Below are 17,212 nucleotides of genomic sequence, written 5' to 3'. Positions count from 1 at the left end.
CATCCATACATCCATCCATCTAACCATCCGTCCACCTACCCTTCACACTGTCTGTCTGTCCATCCATCCATCCATCTACCTTTCCATCCATCCATCCACCTATCCATCCATCCATCCATCCATCCATCCATCCATCCATCCATCCATCCATCCATCCATAATTCCTGCTTTGTTTTTGTTTAGGATCATGGGGTTGCTGGAGACATCCCAGCTACTGTCAGGCGAGGGTAAAGGTACACCCTGAATGGTTCACCAGTCCACCTCGGGGCCACACCCATGGGACAAATTAGAGGGATCACCGATTAACCTAAGAAGCTTGTTTTTGGGCTGTGGGAGGAAGAAGGAGCAGATATATCACACACACATGTGGAGAACATGCAAATTCTTCACTAAAAAAATCCCTGCTGGGATTCAAACCAGGGCTTACTTGCTGTTAGGCAACCACTACACCACAATGAACAGTCGGATTGTCCCATGTGGCATTCAGTAAATATTATAAATATAAGTTTATTGAAATATTTGAATAAAAAAGGGATTTTCCCCAATTAAACATATTGTTTACACTATTATATTTACAGGCTTAAAAGTAAGCGCCTGCTGTGTCTGCATTTACTTTAAAGTCAACTGGAGCTTTTTGGATATAAATACTGTCAAATATAAAAGAGCAAGAGTTCCAGTTTTTATTACAGATCTACTCAAGTAAAAGCCAAAAGAACAGTGCAGGACAAACAGTCTTTTTCAAGAAGTTACTCAAACAAACATTTTTTTGGAAAACTGTTCACTTTAGAATTTTTTTGTAGTAAAATCTTTATATTTATCAATAAAAATAATGTAAAAGTCACACAAACAACTTTTTCCAAACAAAAACTGTAGATGAGTTGTTAATTTAAAACGCAATTTAACATTACAGTAAATAAATGAAAGAAAAGGACTGTTTGGGTCGAGGTGATTGGTTTAATTTAAGAAGATCGATTCACATCCAGCAAACTTACAGCCTTTTTATATAAGAGAAAAAACCTTAAAACACTGAGGTGCCTTGCACCTTAAGCACTGTTTTTTGGTGATTTGGCACAGAAAATGACACTGCATCACTTTCTTTTACTTTTGAGTTGATTTCTGTTCAGCTACAACAGGGTCCGCTTGATTTTTGCAACATTTCTGCCAATTTTTCTGGGGAGGCAATAAAGTGTAATCAAGATTTTGTCTGTTCTGGTGGTGTTTTGTAATTCTAATGCAATTTCGATGTCTTTCACTGGCAAATATTATTGCACAAGCATATTCAACAAGCAGCCAAACAGCTGTAGCTGACATCAGGCTTTTAAATCAAGAATTGCAATTTCAGCAAAAGACGTTAACAGAATCTCCATCGCCTTCAAAGTTTTTAATCTTCCTCCTTGCTTTTAATTTCATTCAGTCTCAGTCTTTGTGACGCCTACCTCCAGCAGGAGTTTTGTGTTCTGTGAAATATGTGCATTTATTTAATGTGTGGGGAGCCCAATAATATACAATTTTTAACTGCAGTTCAAGAAGCTGCAGCATACAAACGCCTTTGGTTGCCCACAGTATTGTGTTATTGAGTTCTATATCAGACGATTATTCAATTTCTTTTTTGTTTCCCAATAACCAAGTACTAAAAAAAAGCCACCTCTTTTATATTAGTAAGGTCTTACTTTTCTGCTCAATTTTTAAAGTTATTTTTTGCCAAGAAAATTCAATTTTATTGGTGTTTCTTGTGATTAGAAAATCAGATTATTCCTTTCTTTTATAAGAATGCGCCTGAATTCATTCCTGTGTTGGCATACAAAAGTCTTTTTGGCTTTTGTAACCCTTGAATTAAACAAAAAGCTTATTTAATAAGCCCCTGTTTGGTGGGTTTAGACAACTCGCTGCATTAAAAAAACAGCAGCAGGCGAGTAAACATTAAAATAGTGAAATCAAATAAATCAAAAGCTTTTAAACTGGGATGTTTGGTCTTAACCACTGTTTCCACTTCCTTTGATAAGCGTAAAAGCTCATCTAAATTCTGATTTTCCTGAAATGAAAGGAGTTTACTTGCAAATGAGCACTGGTGCAGTTCATTTCAGTGTGAAAGCAAGTCAAAGTTAGCATTAAATGAGATTCTGAGAAGGGAAAATCTGAACAGATGTGAATCAAAAAAACACTGAAAACTTATCAAAATATTTGTTATTTTGTCTCTGTTTTTTTCCCTATGTATTACAGAGCCAAAGGAAAAGATGCTAGCTTTTTTTTTAAAAAAAAAAGGTGGCATTGAGGTTTTTCGACATTTCTAGAATTTCAATTTGTAATAGAAATGCAGCAACTGCTTACTGACAATGTCTGGTTCCAACATGGTCACAACTTTATCATGAAAAAAATGTCGATTGAACTGACTTAATTTGGTTGGAGCCAGAAGTAAACCATTTCCTATGGGGTGATGATGTCACACTCACTCAGTCCAGTTCTCATGTACAGTCAAAACTATATGTCAACTTAGATGAGAGACATATCAGTAAGCTATAGTTGGGACAAACCTGTATATGTCATTTTTTGCAACTGATTTACCAAAGATTGCATGATAAATGGAAAGAATTTTTCACTGTAATTTTAAAATATTGTCAAAAGGACAAAACAAAAATAAAACAATAAAACTTAATGAAGTCGGTCAAATTGTCAAATAAGTAAAATAAGATTTCTCACATCCTTCAAATGATATATTAAAGACTCTTTATTTAATAAAGCAGCACAGTTTTATTTTAAAAGCAATATCATTCCACATATCTGATAAAGAGAGCAATGAAGATGCAGCCTATGAGGGAGATGGAGGAAGCTGAAAGAACCACCACGATGACACTTCCTGCCGCGTTGACCAGAGCTCCGAGTCCCGCCCCCACAATGATTTGAGCCAGCTGGACCATACAAGTGAGCGCCGCACAGTCTATTCCGGTGCCTCGAGGGCTTTCATTGCCTCCCTGGAGCTTTATTTGTTCCTGGAAATAAAGCAGGTAGTCATTTTGGCCATTATGGATTAAAAACAGAATAGTGGGGAAAAAAAGGCAGCAATTAGAAAAATAAAATTCAAAGTGGGAAAAAAGGAGTCAGAGCTGGAAAATGTTAAAAGGACACATATTTTGTTTTCTGGCCTGCATTATGTTGCAAAGCTTATCCTAATAGAGCAAGAATTGAGCATGCCTGTAATTAATTACATGTGCAATTTTGGATTATTATGTTATGTTCAGACATGTGACATGCTAAAAAGCACCAGCCTTTTTCTTTTACAGCCCCATTCCGTTAAAAATACAATTTTTGGTGTTAGAAATTTCACACAAGCACAATCCACAATTATTATTTTGTCCTTCATGATCATTTTTCAAACCGTTGGTACTTCTGTAAAAGGGGCGCCCTCCATATCTCACAACAAGTCTGAGTCCCTGATTGGTCAAAGTTTAACGAGTTTAACTTTCAACCCGCATTCAATGGCTGCATTTTTTGCATGTAGAACCCAAAAACGGTCTTAAAAACTTGCGTAGCAACGGTTAAAATGCAAGAATTTTGAATGCGGAAGCCCCAAAATGCACATTTGAGTTTGCATAGACTTTTCATTTTAAGTGGTGGCTTGAACGCTTGAACGTAGCTTTACTGACAGTAAAATGCACCAATATTTTGATTTAGAAAAAAACCATCAAAGCAAGTATGGAAATAACTACAGATGCTCTACCTCCTAGCCCCACCTCCAATATGTGAAGTTCCAAAAAAAAAAGATTTATGCACCAATATTTAGATTTAGAAAAAAAAAAAACATCAAAGCAAGTATGGAAATAACTACAGATGCTCTACCTCCAACCCCCACCTCCTATATGTTCAAAAGAATTTGATTTACGCATTTTGAGCTGACACAAAATTATCATTGATGCATGTACTATTAGGGTTTTGATTTGTTTATGGGAGCATGAAATAACCTTTTTAAAAAGAAGAAAGCAATTATGCAATTTGATGGCACATTATAACCAAAACTAAAGCTGAAGAGCTTATTGTTGGTGGAAACTGTAGGTGTATTCCAACTGGAAAAAGGATTTGTTCCAGTCTGAGTCTGCTTAATTTGGTCTGGATTGAGTCCTGAAGATTGTGTTAGGTCTGGGATCTACCGGAGATTTCTACTCTGGACCAAAGCTTGTAAGCAAAACCATGTGACTAAAGATCTCTTCAGTCATTGGCCATCAGCTACGGGGGCGGGTCAGAACCAAAAGAGAAAGATGGAGATGCTGCACTTTGCAGATACTTGTCAAGATAATTCACTTATTCAAACTTTTTATTTCACTGGTAAATTTTAAACATCTGTTTGAAGGACAAGTTCAACATTTTTTACTACAACTTTTGTACGCAGTTTCTCAGGACGCTATGGCTACCAGGTACGCTCATAAGTGTTTGTGACTTTTGGTAGTGATGTCTAAATTGTCACAAATAAAGTATCAAAAGCTGCAAAAAAAAAAAAAAAACAGTGAGTACCTCTTCCTCACGCTGATACTCAGCAATCAGGTTGAACGGGATTGTGTAGAGCGTGCTGGACATGACACCAAACACGCTGCAGAGGATGAGCGTGGCTATGACATCCGGGAAGAGGCCGATTAGACTGGTACCCATGCCGAACACAAAGTAGCCCATGAAGTATAATCCCTTGAGGCCGATGTATGGAAGGAGGAAGCGCTGCACGTCTGAACACACACAGATAGTCACAATTACCCGAGAATCAACAGAGCCACATGAGGTGTTGGTGTTGGTGAATGGCAGTTTACGCGGTAATTACTTTGTCTTTAGCTAACATAGTGTGTGATTAGACAGGTTATTTTGTGAAACAGAAAATAAAGGGCGCGTGAAACTATTTTCTCAGTCTCCTTGTCATAAATAGACTCAATTTCAAAGCTCCTGTTTTTGCTAAACCATTATTTTTTAAGCTGAATTTGGGATTGTGTGTGGTGCACGATCCACCTCCCTTTCCAAATTGTTATTTTGAACACAGATTGCTGCTGAACACCTACTTTTAGTCTGGAGAGCACATGCAAGCTGTGCTCAGCTCGCCTATGGGAAAACATCGCCGCCGATGAGCCTGCTAATGAGTGGCTGCAACGTGCAAGCTTAATTCAGAAGACAGGGAAGAAGCGCTGATTGCCCTCTGTTGTCATTTTCTCCTCACAACCTTGTGGGGCTGACATGTGTCAGGATGTTGTCGGACAGTGAATTACGCAGTCAGACGTGGTCACGGTGACACTTACATGAGTAGAGCGCGGAGGAAACCGCATTAATACACAGTCCCCAGCAGCCAACTTCCACTCCTCTCTCATACGTGACATAAGCCGTGGAGTTATGTTCTGCATAAGGATTTCCCTTATAAACAATCTGCAAGAAAAAGAAAATGTGTTAAACTTCCGGGTTGATTCATCCTTGTAAATATGTTTGTGTAATGGGAGCGTTTAGCTTGCGTTGCATCTTTTTTTTTTCTGATTACGATGCTGGATATCACTCCAGTCCATCTGTGCTTAATGAACGTAGGCGCTGAATGCGGCCTTTGATGAGCCTGCTGGCTGTGACACTTCATTATTATACGTCAAGCTACAAGCAGACCACACCCCGCCGCCGCCGCCTCCAAAAGTACCCCAACACATGCACAGATTAATGAGCTGGAAAGCCTCCACATGCTGCAGGGCGTCGCTCTTCACCTCTCAACGCTGCTGTTATTCTCACTTTGTCACCTTGTCATGATGACATTGTCTCGCATTACAATCTTAATTCCACCACTTCTTAATTATGGGATTGTTTGTTTGTTGTGTGCTTTCAAATAAGATGTCTCTGAGGCAGATAAGAAAGAAAACAACTGTCGGTGGCAAAACGTTTAACATCTACGGGTAATTCAATACAGTCATTAAACATTCACTTCATAGTCACTGCCTTTCAAGTGCTTTGACGTCCCTAACACTAACCGGGAAAATAACTTTACTGCCAATGGCGTCTGTTTTTATCTTATGATCCTTTTTTAATGTTTGATGCTTGTTTCTTTTCTCTCAAATTGAAAGAAAATCTCAAACTTTAACAAAAGTCCTAAAGCACTCAGACGCTCAGACTTTTGACAGATGATGCCAACATTAGATGTTTCTGTGCAACCTCAAAAAATTGATCACATGGTTCTTGCAATTAATAATATCTGATTTTAAGGTGGAATCCTGATTGCTTCCCTATCCCTCTGGCTCCTTCCTTTTGCTCCAATTTTAGAGGCGTTTGAAGCTATAGTGGTGTCCGAAAGTGTTTTTATTATTATTTTTTTTAGAAAAACTGTAGCAACTTGGGCCTGTTGATGTTCAGACGCAGTGCATTGTGGTCTATATTCGGAAATCTTATGAGCATTGATGCACACAGTTTTTTTCGCAAAGACTTCTGGGAAATTTCTAGGGCACTTTATTTCGGAATTGTAGATTCAATGTGACTCTGGTAATTGTAAAATTTAAAAAAAATGACAAGTCTCTTATATTTTCTCAATTCTACTTATTAAGAAAGCCAAAAAGATGCAATACAAGAGTCGATTTGTAAAAGAAAAGAAAAACAAATTGGTCACATTATTGTGTATTCAAGTACAGATGCACATATATATTCATATTTTGAGCAACAAAAGTAAGTATTCTTAGCATAACTGACGCTTAATAAATTCTTAATGTACAAAGCCTGAACCACTTTGAAAGCTCCACAACTCTTTTATAAAATATGCCGTGTCAGTTTGACAATCTTATCTAGTTGTTGATTTTTCCATAAATTGCTTTAGGCTGTTGAAAGTTGGGCCCTGTTGACTTGCATTTGAACACAGACGCTTATAGATTGTGCAAAATGTTCCGGGGCTGCACAATTCCTCCTTTTCTATTCTATTAAGCATATAAGTAAAAATAAATACATGCATTGCTTTAACCTCCCTTTACCCGACACATTTAAATATTTCTATACAGCTCTTTCACTGTGAGGCAGTGATAGGAGAACAAATGCTGCTTTTCTATTAAATTCTGGTTCTTATACTGTAAATGTTTGTCTTTGTATGCACAGCATCTTACAGAACCGAGAGGGCTATCCACCCCCAAAATAAATAAAAAAAATAAAATTTATCATCAATATCTTTTTTTTCCTCCACTAACTTAATACCTTGAGAAAGCAGATTTAATTTTCAGGTGAGTGAAACAGTTCTGTCCATGCTGGAATTGTAACTCATTAAATGATAGAGATCTCTGACCATTTACAATGAGCCGTCCAACGTGGTTGATATGATTTTGCTGCCAGACGTTCTTTCTTTACAAACTTCTGGCCTGAACGAAAGCAAAGGACAGATCACAAAAGAAAGGGAGAAAATGAAATACTACCAATCCCAAAGTAATTTTGATACATTTGTGTAATATTTAATTAAAATCTTAGCATCCAATTATTGATTTAGAAAAAATTAGGACCGTATCAAATTGTAGTTGAGGGCAGCTCTCAGGTAAAGTTCCTCTTTTTTTTCTTTTCTTTTCCCATTTCAAACTTCTTTCAAAGCATATAAACCCTATTTAGAGAGTTATATTCATTATGATATTGATGAATATCAGGAAGGCCAGTCCAACCTTCATTTTAAAGACAGGATTAGAGGTTTACAATTTTTATTTTCCTAAAGGAACCCATTTGATCATGTTTTTAAATGAAGGAAATAAAAATACTTTTTTTTCCCCATTCACATCAAGGACTGCTTCAGTTTTACACTAGCTCAGTGGCTTTGTGGTAGAGCGTCCGCCCTGAGACTGAAAGGTCGTGAGTTCAAATCACGCTAAAAACTGTAAAAATGGGACCCAGCCTCCCTGCTTGACCCTCAGTGCATACGGGTTTGATAGAGGGATTGTACGCGCGGCGTGTCTGCAGCTCACCACTCCCCCAGGGGATGGGTCAAATGCAGAGAACAACTTCTGTTATAATAGAACAATTTACGGGAACAAACTTTGGAATGCACTCCAAAAGCTTTACAGACATGATTAATATCCTTTTTGATCATTTTTTATAGCTATTTTAAACTGGTGGTCACCTGGTCAAACTTTTTACACTTTAAATGTTTGTAACTGTCAAAACAGTTTCTGTTATGTGAAAAAATATGTCATTCAAAGAGTTGCAAAACAGGAAAAATAGTCAGTTTCCCTGGTAACAGCTTCATCTTTTATATAACATTTTGTAAATGTCACCAAAACGTACGTTAATGTCGCTGAGATCTTTAATAAAAATAAAATCTGTTGAAAGTAAGGTTGAGAAAAAACAACCTAAAAACTGACAACCTCCACATAAAAGAGACCAAAATAAAATTCGCTTTTTTTTTTTAGAAAAAAAAAAAAATAGACAGGACACAAATCAATACCTGTCCCATGAAGTCAGTAAAGAAGAGCATGTTGCAGAGAAAAGCTGCCCATCCCAGCAGGTGGCTGATGCACAGGAAACGGTAGTGGTTTGGCATGTTGAAGATCGCTTTCATCAAAGACCTGAACGTCATCTTCTTCTGGTCCTGCAGGTACACACAAAGGTCAGTTTTTACTTTACTCACTGGCAGGGAAATAACACTCTTCTTTTCTGGCACCACTTTATACGGAGAAAAAGGTTAAATTAGGATAAATTAGTGGTTTGAGTACAAAGAATTGAAGGGGATTAGCTCAAGAAACACAATAACAGAAATAAATACAAAAAAATATGAAATAATCTCCATCAGTTTCTATTAGATGTTTTTGTATAGTATTGCTTTCATACAAACATTTTGCTTTTCTCCTATTATTCACATGTCATAAATGAGCCGCTCTAATGGCTCTGGTAACAACGGCCATTATTAGCTCAGACAAAACAATGTGCACAGCTTACAAATCACAACATTAAAGCACCGCCAGGCAAACAGCATTGATCGTCATCTTTCATCAGGAGAGAAAACCTAAAATTATGGGGTTTTATTGAGTCTCTACATAATAAACAACAACAACAACAAACAGTTTAATAATGACAAAGAGAATAAAAAGAAACCTCTTGAACCAAAAGAACAGTTGTGAGATATCCTTCCCTGATTGTGTTGCTATAAGGACAAAAGCGACAATAATATTTTTTCAAACTTTGAAATAAACATTGAGTAAATAGTAAAAAATTAATTCTGGGAAATGAGAAACATGATCTACTATGATGTAAATTATGACTTTTGGTGTTTTTGACATGTTCTTGTCGCATTTTCTCATTATGGAGAACATTTATAAAGGAATGTAAGATCAAAACTGCATTTCTGAGAATTTCTTTACTAAAATAAGGATGAATCTCAAGCAGATGAAAAAAAAAGTCATTTGGAAAAGATCTCTTTTGTACGGAAGAAGATTAGGGGAATGGAGAAAAAAAAGAGGCATGGAAAATTCTTATTACAAATATTAGAATTTGGACTTTAAACGCAAAATTCCAACTTTAATCTCAGAATTCAGACTTTAATCTCAGAATTTAGACTTTTTTCTCAGAATTCTGACTTTAATCTCAGAATTCTGACTTCAATCTCGGAATTCTGACCTTTAAACCCAGAATACCGGCTTTTTTCCCCAGATTTCTGACTTTAATCTAGGAATTTTGACCTTTTTTCTCAGAATTCTAACTTTAAACTCAGAATCCCAATTTAAAACCTAAGAGTTCTGAGATTAAAGTCAGAATTTTCCTCGCCCCCATTTTTTTGTTATAACTCAGAGGTAAATTTTGGATCAACTACTCTGCAGAAAAAGACAGGTTTTTTAACATTTATAGCAAAAACGACATAATCATAATTAAAATACAACTGCTTTTAAAACAGATCAAATAGTGACTGGAGAGGGAGTTTAAGGCAATTATGACATAATTTTGTGCAAAAAATGTTGCTCTACTTAAAAAAAATAAATAAATTAAATGCTAGCTCTAGTAAAGGTTTCTCTGAGAAGAATTATGGTACTTTTAAAATCTCTGTGGTGAGTCAGCAGTGTGAAGCAAAAAATCAGGCAATCAAAAAGCAGGCACTCCTTCAAAGTACTCTAAGTCTTTAGGCTTGTTTCTCAGCTCAGGGAAAGAGATGAGGCTAAAGACTGGGGATGGAATAAGATATTCCTGGATTTCACAGTGGATCTCAAGGAGACAAAGTACCAGCAGAAATATAACAAGATGTGCAGTTAAGAGAAGTAGGATACTACAGAGTGAAATACAGAACGATGCATGAAGTCTGTGGTTAATCAGGCTCTCTGGATTAGAAGGATTCCTTTATGCAGAAGGAGTAAAATCCTTTATTTTTTTACAAATATTTTTTTCTGGAGGATGATTCATCCTGCTGGAGGGTAGTTCGCTAAAATGCACCTTGCAGCTTTAGAAGATTAACTTGCAGATCAAACCAAAGTGACTGGAATGACTTCAACTTTCCTCGAGGTCCGCCTCACCCCAATCCAGCTGAACCTCTAAATGAGAACTGTGATGGGCGTTTCATCAAACAGAAACATGGGATTAGTTCAAAAGTGATGAGCAGCCTGAATGCATGCATATTTAACTAAACTAAAGATAGGTGGATACAAACATTCTGTGTTATTAAATTATTATGGAGATCAAGGGGAGTTAGGGAATGTTCTGGTGCATTGGTTGTATAATTTTGCATAAACTTTATTTTTCATATAATATATTTCTGCAGCAAGAAAAAATATCTCATCAATCTGCTGTCTGAGGACTTAGTGTTGATTAAAGAGGTCTTTTTGGTGTTTTTAAACATGTTCTTGTTCCATTTTTCTGGTAATGGAGGACATATAAAAAGAAAATTAAGCTTAAAGTTGTGTTTCTGAGTATTTCTGTATACAAATTATTGTCAATCAGAAGCAGATGAAAAAGATGTAGCTTAAAAGGTTGTGGATGTGACCTAAAGTGAAGCCAAATTTCAATAAGGAAGATTTACTTCATTTTTAGGTATGCTGGGTTGCTGATTCGTTACTCATGAATTAGTCCTAACTCTTAGCCAATAGGAAAATTGCTCACTTTCTTTACAGCCAATCGCAATCAAATTTGTTCCTTTAAATTCATAGAAGTTTGTTTATCTGCATTTCAGCTGAGTCACCTCTGTCCCTATATTTTAGGGTAATCAAAAGTTGGAGGCTGACTCCACCCACAGCCGAAATGTGAAAATACAGTCAGAGGAATGGGCCTGGAGAACCGGACTTTTATCATTTTTGAAACTGCAGATCATGACGTGGAACTTAGGGTTTAAACTTATCACAAAATTCAAATGTAATACCTCGATTTAACCTTTAGGGGTCAGCACACAGGCGATTTTTGACTATATTTTAAAGAATTAAACAAGTTTTTTTTTATTATTTGTTGAAAAATTTAGCAATGGCCATCAGACAAGACTTTTAAAGCCCCATTAATAAAAGTCAACAGCCAAAAAACGTTGATTTAGGGTTTGGTTACCCTATAACTACAACAGCATCTAGACTCTAGGGTCTCTGTCTTTATTTCTTTTTTATTTCTTTTTTTTTCCTTTCATGAAGCAGTAAGAACATCAGAAACATGAAATCAAAAACAGCATACAACACATTTATTTGGTCCAGGGTCCTCCCAAGCAAGCGAGATATCTCCAGTCCAAATCCCAACCACTAAAGACTATTGACTATTCCTGCTTAATAAATCTTTCAATCACACTTTCAAGATCTCTGAACTACAATCAGGAGGCCACAAGCTCCCTGCTCCACTCCATTCCAATTTGCAGACAAATAGATCCATGAACGTCTTTGTTTTCCTCATCTGAGCTAGAATCTGGCTCAAAACTATACAGGTGGAGCGCTCTAACTCACTGGTAGTGTTAGCTTTGGGTTGTGAAGCCAGCAGGAGGACGTGTAAACATATGGGTGACAGGAAGTGGGGGTGGGGTTGCTCCTGCCCTCAACTCAAGAAGTGAAATTCTAATGAACTACCAGGTTTTTAAATTTTGTCTAAAGAGGTTATAATCATGGAAACACATTTAGAACAGTTCACAAAAAATGATCTGAGTGAGACTCTTCACTTACCTCCTTGATTGGCTGCTTGGCACTTGAAGTCACAGAGTTGGCTTCACCGAGAGCAGAGAAAGATCTTGGTCTCTCTCCGAGAGCCGAGTACGACCTTGGCCTGACATCGGTAGGGGATGTTGAGATGACAGGAGAGATGGGCTCCTTCCCCAGCGCTCCGTACCCATTACTGTGGGGGCCCAGTAGTAGGAGCGCACTGGAAGGTGAGGATTCAGAAGGCACTTTGGCCAGGGGTTTCTCTGGAATACTGAAGAGGTGCACAGCAAGGAAGATGCCCCAAGTGAGGGCAGAGAAGAAGTAGATGACTTGGTACTCAGAGCCCAGGAGTTGCCCCAAAACGGAGTGACCCCAGTCCATGGCTCCCACCAGGTAACCGCAAGCTCCGCCCAGTCCTGGAGAGCAGAAAGTGGGACAAAAGGAAGAAAAAAACACCTCAATAGTGTTTAATATATCAGAATATTCTTTTTTTAAAAACATGAGCAGGAGAGTAAACAAACTGAGGACAAAAAGCTACTGGCGTGAGATAAAAAGACATCTTGGCTCATTTCTAAATCCCCTTTTTATTTGGAAAAAATAGAAATAATGCAGAAATAATGCACACAGAGCTTTGGACGCCCTTTAAAACCGACAGAACTGTTTGTAATAACCTTTTGCAGGATCCAAAAAAACCAAGAGAAACCTGTCAAACTCTGTTACCAAAAATTTCTTTATAACTACTTGAAATATTATAATAAAATATCAGAGAGAGGCCATGGAGAAGACGGATATTTTATTTATGTGCTGTGTAAGGTCAGGGGAAACTGTAACCACACCTGATTGCAGACTGCTGACCTTTTCAACACAGAGAACTCTGTATTAACCCTGCAGCAGCTGGTGAAGTGTTGTGTCATTATACCACCATCTAAGAGTATCATTCACAGAAATCAAAAAAGTATCCTCAAATTATGTTGTATTAACGTGTGATAAAAATCATGTTGAAGTGGCACAGATTTGAGCACTACAAAGACACTTGTTGTCAAAGCGTTGCATCAACAAATAATGAATCATTTCAGTGGGTAAAAAGGCTTTGCGGTTGTGATTTTTTTCCTCGACTCTAAGGGAGACGGTTATTGATTCAGCCATAAATTCTGCATCATAACTCAGGGTTAAGCACTCAGAATAAAAAAAAGGATGTGTAGAAAGGGAGATGAGAGTGTTTTCATGCCAGCGTAGCAATCAAAAGCAGCCGAAAGGGTCCAGGTGGGACTCAGACTGAAAACAAAGGTGAAAAATCAGGGAAACACTGAACAAAAAAATGAAAATAAGAAGAAAAAGATGGCATAAATAAAGATAGAGTTTTCCTGGAGCCATATATCAAATCACGTTAAGCCAGGTCCACCGAATCCGTTCCTGAAGGGGACTGTAGGGGCCATCCTTCAAGCTTCATGTTTGTAAGGAGGGTCACTGGGACCACTTCTTCATGTTCTCTATCCCTGAGGGGGGTCGCCGTTCATCCCCCTTGGCTGTATTTCCTGTCCCTGGGGAGAGTCGTCAGGACCGCTCCTCTTCAGGGGGGGTTCTAATACCCCTCACATTCATTTGTTAGCAGGAGCTCTGTTTTCTGGACTTATGTTTTGCTTGAAAGGGTCTCCTTCTTACACATCTGGGCATCTGGGATCTGCCCTTTTGTGGAGGGGCACTGTCATGATTCTAGGCTTAGGTTTTTGTCATGCTTTCGTCGTGTTCTGTTTTACATGGTTTTTAAACCTTACGTAGGTTTAAACTTCAGATAAATTTATTGGTCAACTAATGAAATCAATGTCAAATCTAAATGATTTGATAAGCATTTAAAAACTTGCCATGTGGCAACCCGTGCTGAAACAGCACAGGAAATTAGCAAAATACAATATTTGAGGGTTCAAATGAAATGATTAAGATCAAATGTATAAATTGCATTTATGGAACAGCTTAGTGGACACATTGTATTATTAAGCTATACATCTCAATGGGTTATCTCAATAAAAAACACCTATCTCAATCGGAAGGAAATGTTGATCCAAATGAGTCTGATCGGGTCAGAGTATTCTGATTGGGGTCTTTTTATTCTGATCAGGCACTTATTTTGATTACTCATGTTCATGTAAATGCACCTACTGCTTCACCACACATCTATGCTCAAAACATGCTGCACCAATCCCAAACCTTCCTCAATTATGTCTGCAAAGTCTGAATCAAAACTGCTCAATTGGGCAGAAAACCACCCAATCAGGAAACACTGAATTCTCTGCTTGCCAATTTGCTGTTAACTGGAATATTCCATTGCTGCCACTTCTGTTATTTCAGGTGTTTTATTATTATTATTATTAAAATAAAAATAGGAGTACATTTTAATTTGACTCTCCAGAGTGTTGGGGGTCCCACGCAATTGGCCACCTTTGTCTAATGGTAAGTTCGTCTAAATAGCATAGAGGCCAACCCATAGCAATTTCAAGCTGGACTTGTATTGGCAGATTCATCGACGTAAGAAGAGAAACAAACTTTGTTGTCAATGTGAAGTAAATCAAATTGAGAATGTAAACACTGAGGGGTTTTAGATCAGAAACATTCATTTGTTTCCTTTAGAGCTGCAGTCAGATTGACCGGGCCGATCAGATAAGTTGCACAATCAATAAACAAAACAAATGTAACCTATCAGGAATTTTGATTCATTCTACCATTAACAACTGCAGCTGCAATAACAGGAGAAAGGGTTTAGTTTAATCCCCACATCCAACAAAAGAAAAGCATTTTTGTTTTCCATATATTTCTGGCTGTTATTAGATTAGACATCAAATTAAAACATTTTGCTGTGTGTTTAGTTTATAGCATGTTTGCAATTTGTAGCATTAGAATTATTTTATATACAAGAATTAGGGGCTTAAAGTAAATGAAAAAAAACATGATAACGGTTGATTTGCATCATGTTTTTCTGTGGCCTACATGGATTTAAAAACCAATCTTTTCTGTTTGCATGAAAAAGTAATAAAACTGTTAAATAATGATGCTCAGAGAAATAAGGTTTGACAGGATTTGCCTAGTTTTCTGTCCTCACTGAGCATTTTTTTTGTGAGTAAAGAGCTCATTACTTCTCTTCCCCCAACAAAATTGCATCAGCAGCCATGGGGCTTCATTAACCAACCAGTCTCCCTAGAAAAAGGTTTATAAACTACCACATATGCACTAAATCCATTTTACTGTGCTGTGAATTTCAAAAGTCAGCAAAACTTTTTTTTCTCTACCATTTGTTCTCAACTTAGAACCAATTAATTTTTTGAAGTTTTCTTCAAGAACAATGAATACAAAAAATGCAAATGAGCATTTGTGTATGATAAAGAAGAAACATGCAATTAAAAACTTTAATTGAGTTGGTGATTCTATAATTACGATATATTTGTAAGTCTGACCATGTGGTTTGATAATAAAAAATTGAGAGGAAGTGAACTCCTTTTTGAGTTTCATGTGTGACTTAATAGTATCTTTATCTATTTATAATACAAATAAGTATATTTAAGCATATAATTATTTTAAAGGAGTTTTATTTGTCATTTAAACTATGCTTGTCCATATTTACTGTTTAAATAATGTATTTAGCTTTATAGGCGTAGACTTGTTTATGATAAGTCAGTGAGGATGCCGACTTGTTATTACGCTTATTACCTTTTCATAATACATATTTGAATGAATGTTCATTTTCTTGAGTATTGAGATTGGGTCACGTTCAATTGTTGTGTTGCTATTTACCGTTTTTATCTGTGTCAAGGTCAAACCTGCTGGGATGGATGCGGGAAACATGCTCTTCTAAAACATAATCAGGTGTAAAGGTAAGGGAAATGTAAATGATGACTTCAAAGAAGTGATGAAACATGGCTTAGCTGCCGAAGTAAAACTGAACATTTAAGGACGCCCCATTTTAACATTAGTGTCAGGAGGACTCAGAGCTCTGTCTACTCCTCTGTAGCCATTGTTTTGAATATGAGTGCAAAGCTTCAGAATCAACTGTTGCTGGCGACAACTTCAGAGTAAAATGCTAAAAGTCCCACTCCAACCATATTTTTTTATTTTGTAAAATAATTCCCAGATCATCGCCCAAATCAAAGAAACTTATTTTGAAGGACCTATTTCTGCAGAGCGACAGTAGTACATCGGAAATGTCCCTGTGAGTTGTTGGTGGGACTGTTAGTGCAGACCATGTCTACCCCTGTTTCCCAGCATCCTTCGGTTTAATTGTTCTCCTGCTAACTTACAGCCCCTCACACCCCGGACTTACAAAAGTAGCAAATTATATCAGATCTATCCAGTTCTGAGCCAGATGCCAGCTGAGACGAGGAAAACAAAGACGTTTATGGATCTATTTGTCTACAATTGGATGCATCAGAATAGGTCAGAGCAGGGAGCTTGTGATCCGCCAATCTACGCCACAGGTACAGGCTATTTCCAACGGCATGTTTTTGTTCGCTCCTGATTTACAAAGATTTTAATAAAGGATTAATCAGAAATGCAACTTTAATCTTAATCGTCTTTATAGATGTCCTCCATCATCAGAAATATAAGTTAAAAGCATGACTGTCATTAGAGTGGGACTTTAATTTGTGATTCAGAGCTTTGTGACTAATGAAACTGTGACATGTGGGGGTTAAACATCTTAAAGTTTGACCTGTCTGAGACAACCTGCTTTTGTTTGTTAGAGCAGTTTATTTACCTCTGGCATGGATCTGTCACTCATTATCCTCTGTGGACCAAGAGTCTCCAAGCAGAAGTAACTGCATATTTTTACACAGTTATGTTCATAAACCATATAGGATCATTTTATTCAGCCGCATTTGGTCGTTTGGCATAAACAACCTTTTTTAACTTTATTAGTTTAGTAAATATATTATTAACAAAATAACACTCCTTTAGAACAGCAACCTTGTATATTCTGGCAGAGAAAAAAAAATCAATAAAATGCACTTACAGTTCTGAAAAAAGTGACTTGTGTCTATGATTAAATAAAAACTCATGATTACGTATTTAAAACAACCTTGAAAACCTCAAAGATAAATTATAAATATGTAATGAGTGAGCAAATCTTTAAGTTCTTGGGTAAACTCCAAGTAAAATCCTCTTTTTGGATTTTTTGGTACAATCTT

General features: G+C 37.0%; 1 protein-coding gene across 1 annotated transcript in view; it reads right to left on the bottom strand.

Annotated features, from left to right (window-relative positions):
- Positions 1–2,707: 2,707 nt before the first annotated feature.
- slc45a2 (solute carrier family 45 member 2) overlaps positions 2,708–17,212 on the bottom strand; it is a gene marked incomplete at its 5' end in the record, with an annotated part of 24,643 nt that continues 10,138 nt past the window's right edge. The window contains 5 exon segments of the mRNA XM_024299538.1: positions 2,708–2,987; positions 4,504–4,709; positions 5,268–5,391; positions 8,402–8,545; positions 12,066–12,457. Of these exon segments, the coding sequence (XP_024155306.1) occupies positions 2,766–2,987; positions 4,504–4,709; positions 5,268–5,391; positions 8,402–8,545; positions 12,066–12,457 (1,088 nt within the window).

This window comes from Oryzias melastigma, linkage group LG12 (genome assembly GCF_002922805.2).
Source record: "Oryzias melastigma strain HK-1 linkage group LG12, ASM292280v2, whole genome shotgun sequence".
Classification (NCBI taxonomy): domain Eukaryota; kingdom Metazoa; phylum Chordata; class Actinopteri; order Beloniformes; family Adrianichthyidae; genus Oryzias; species Oryzias melastigma.
Note: the sequence above shows the minus strand (reverse complement) of the source record. Positions and strands in the feature narration are given on the sequence as shown.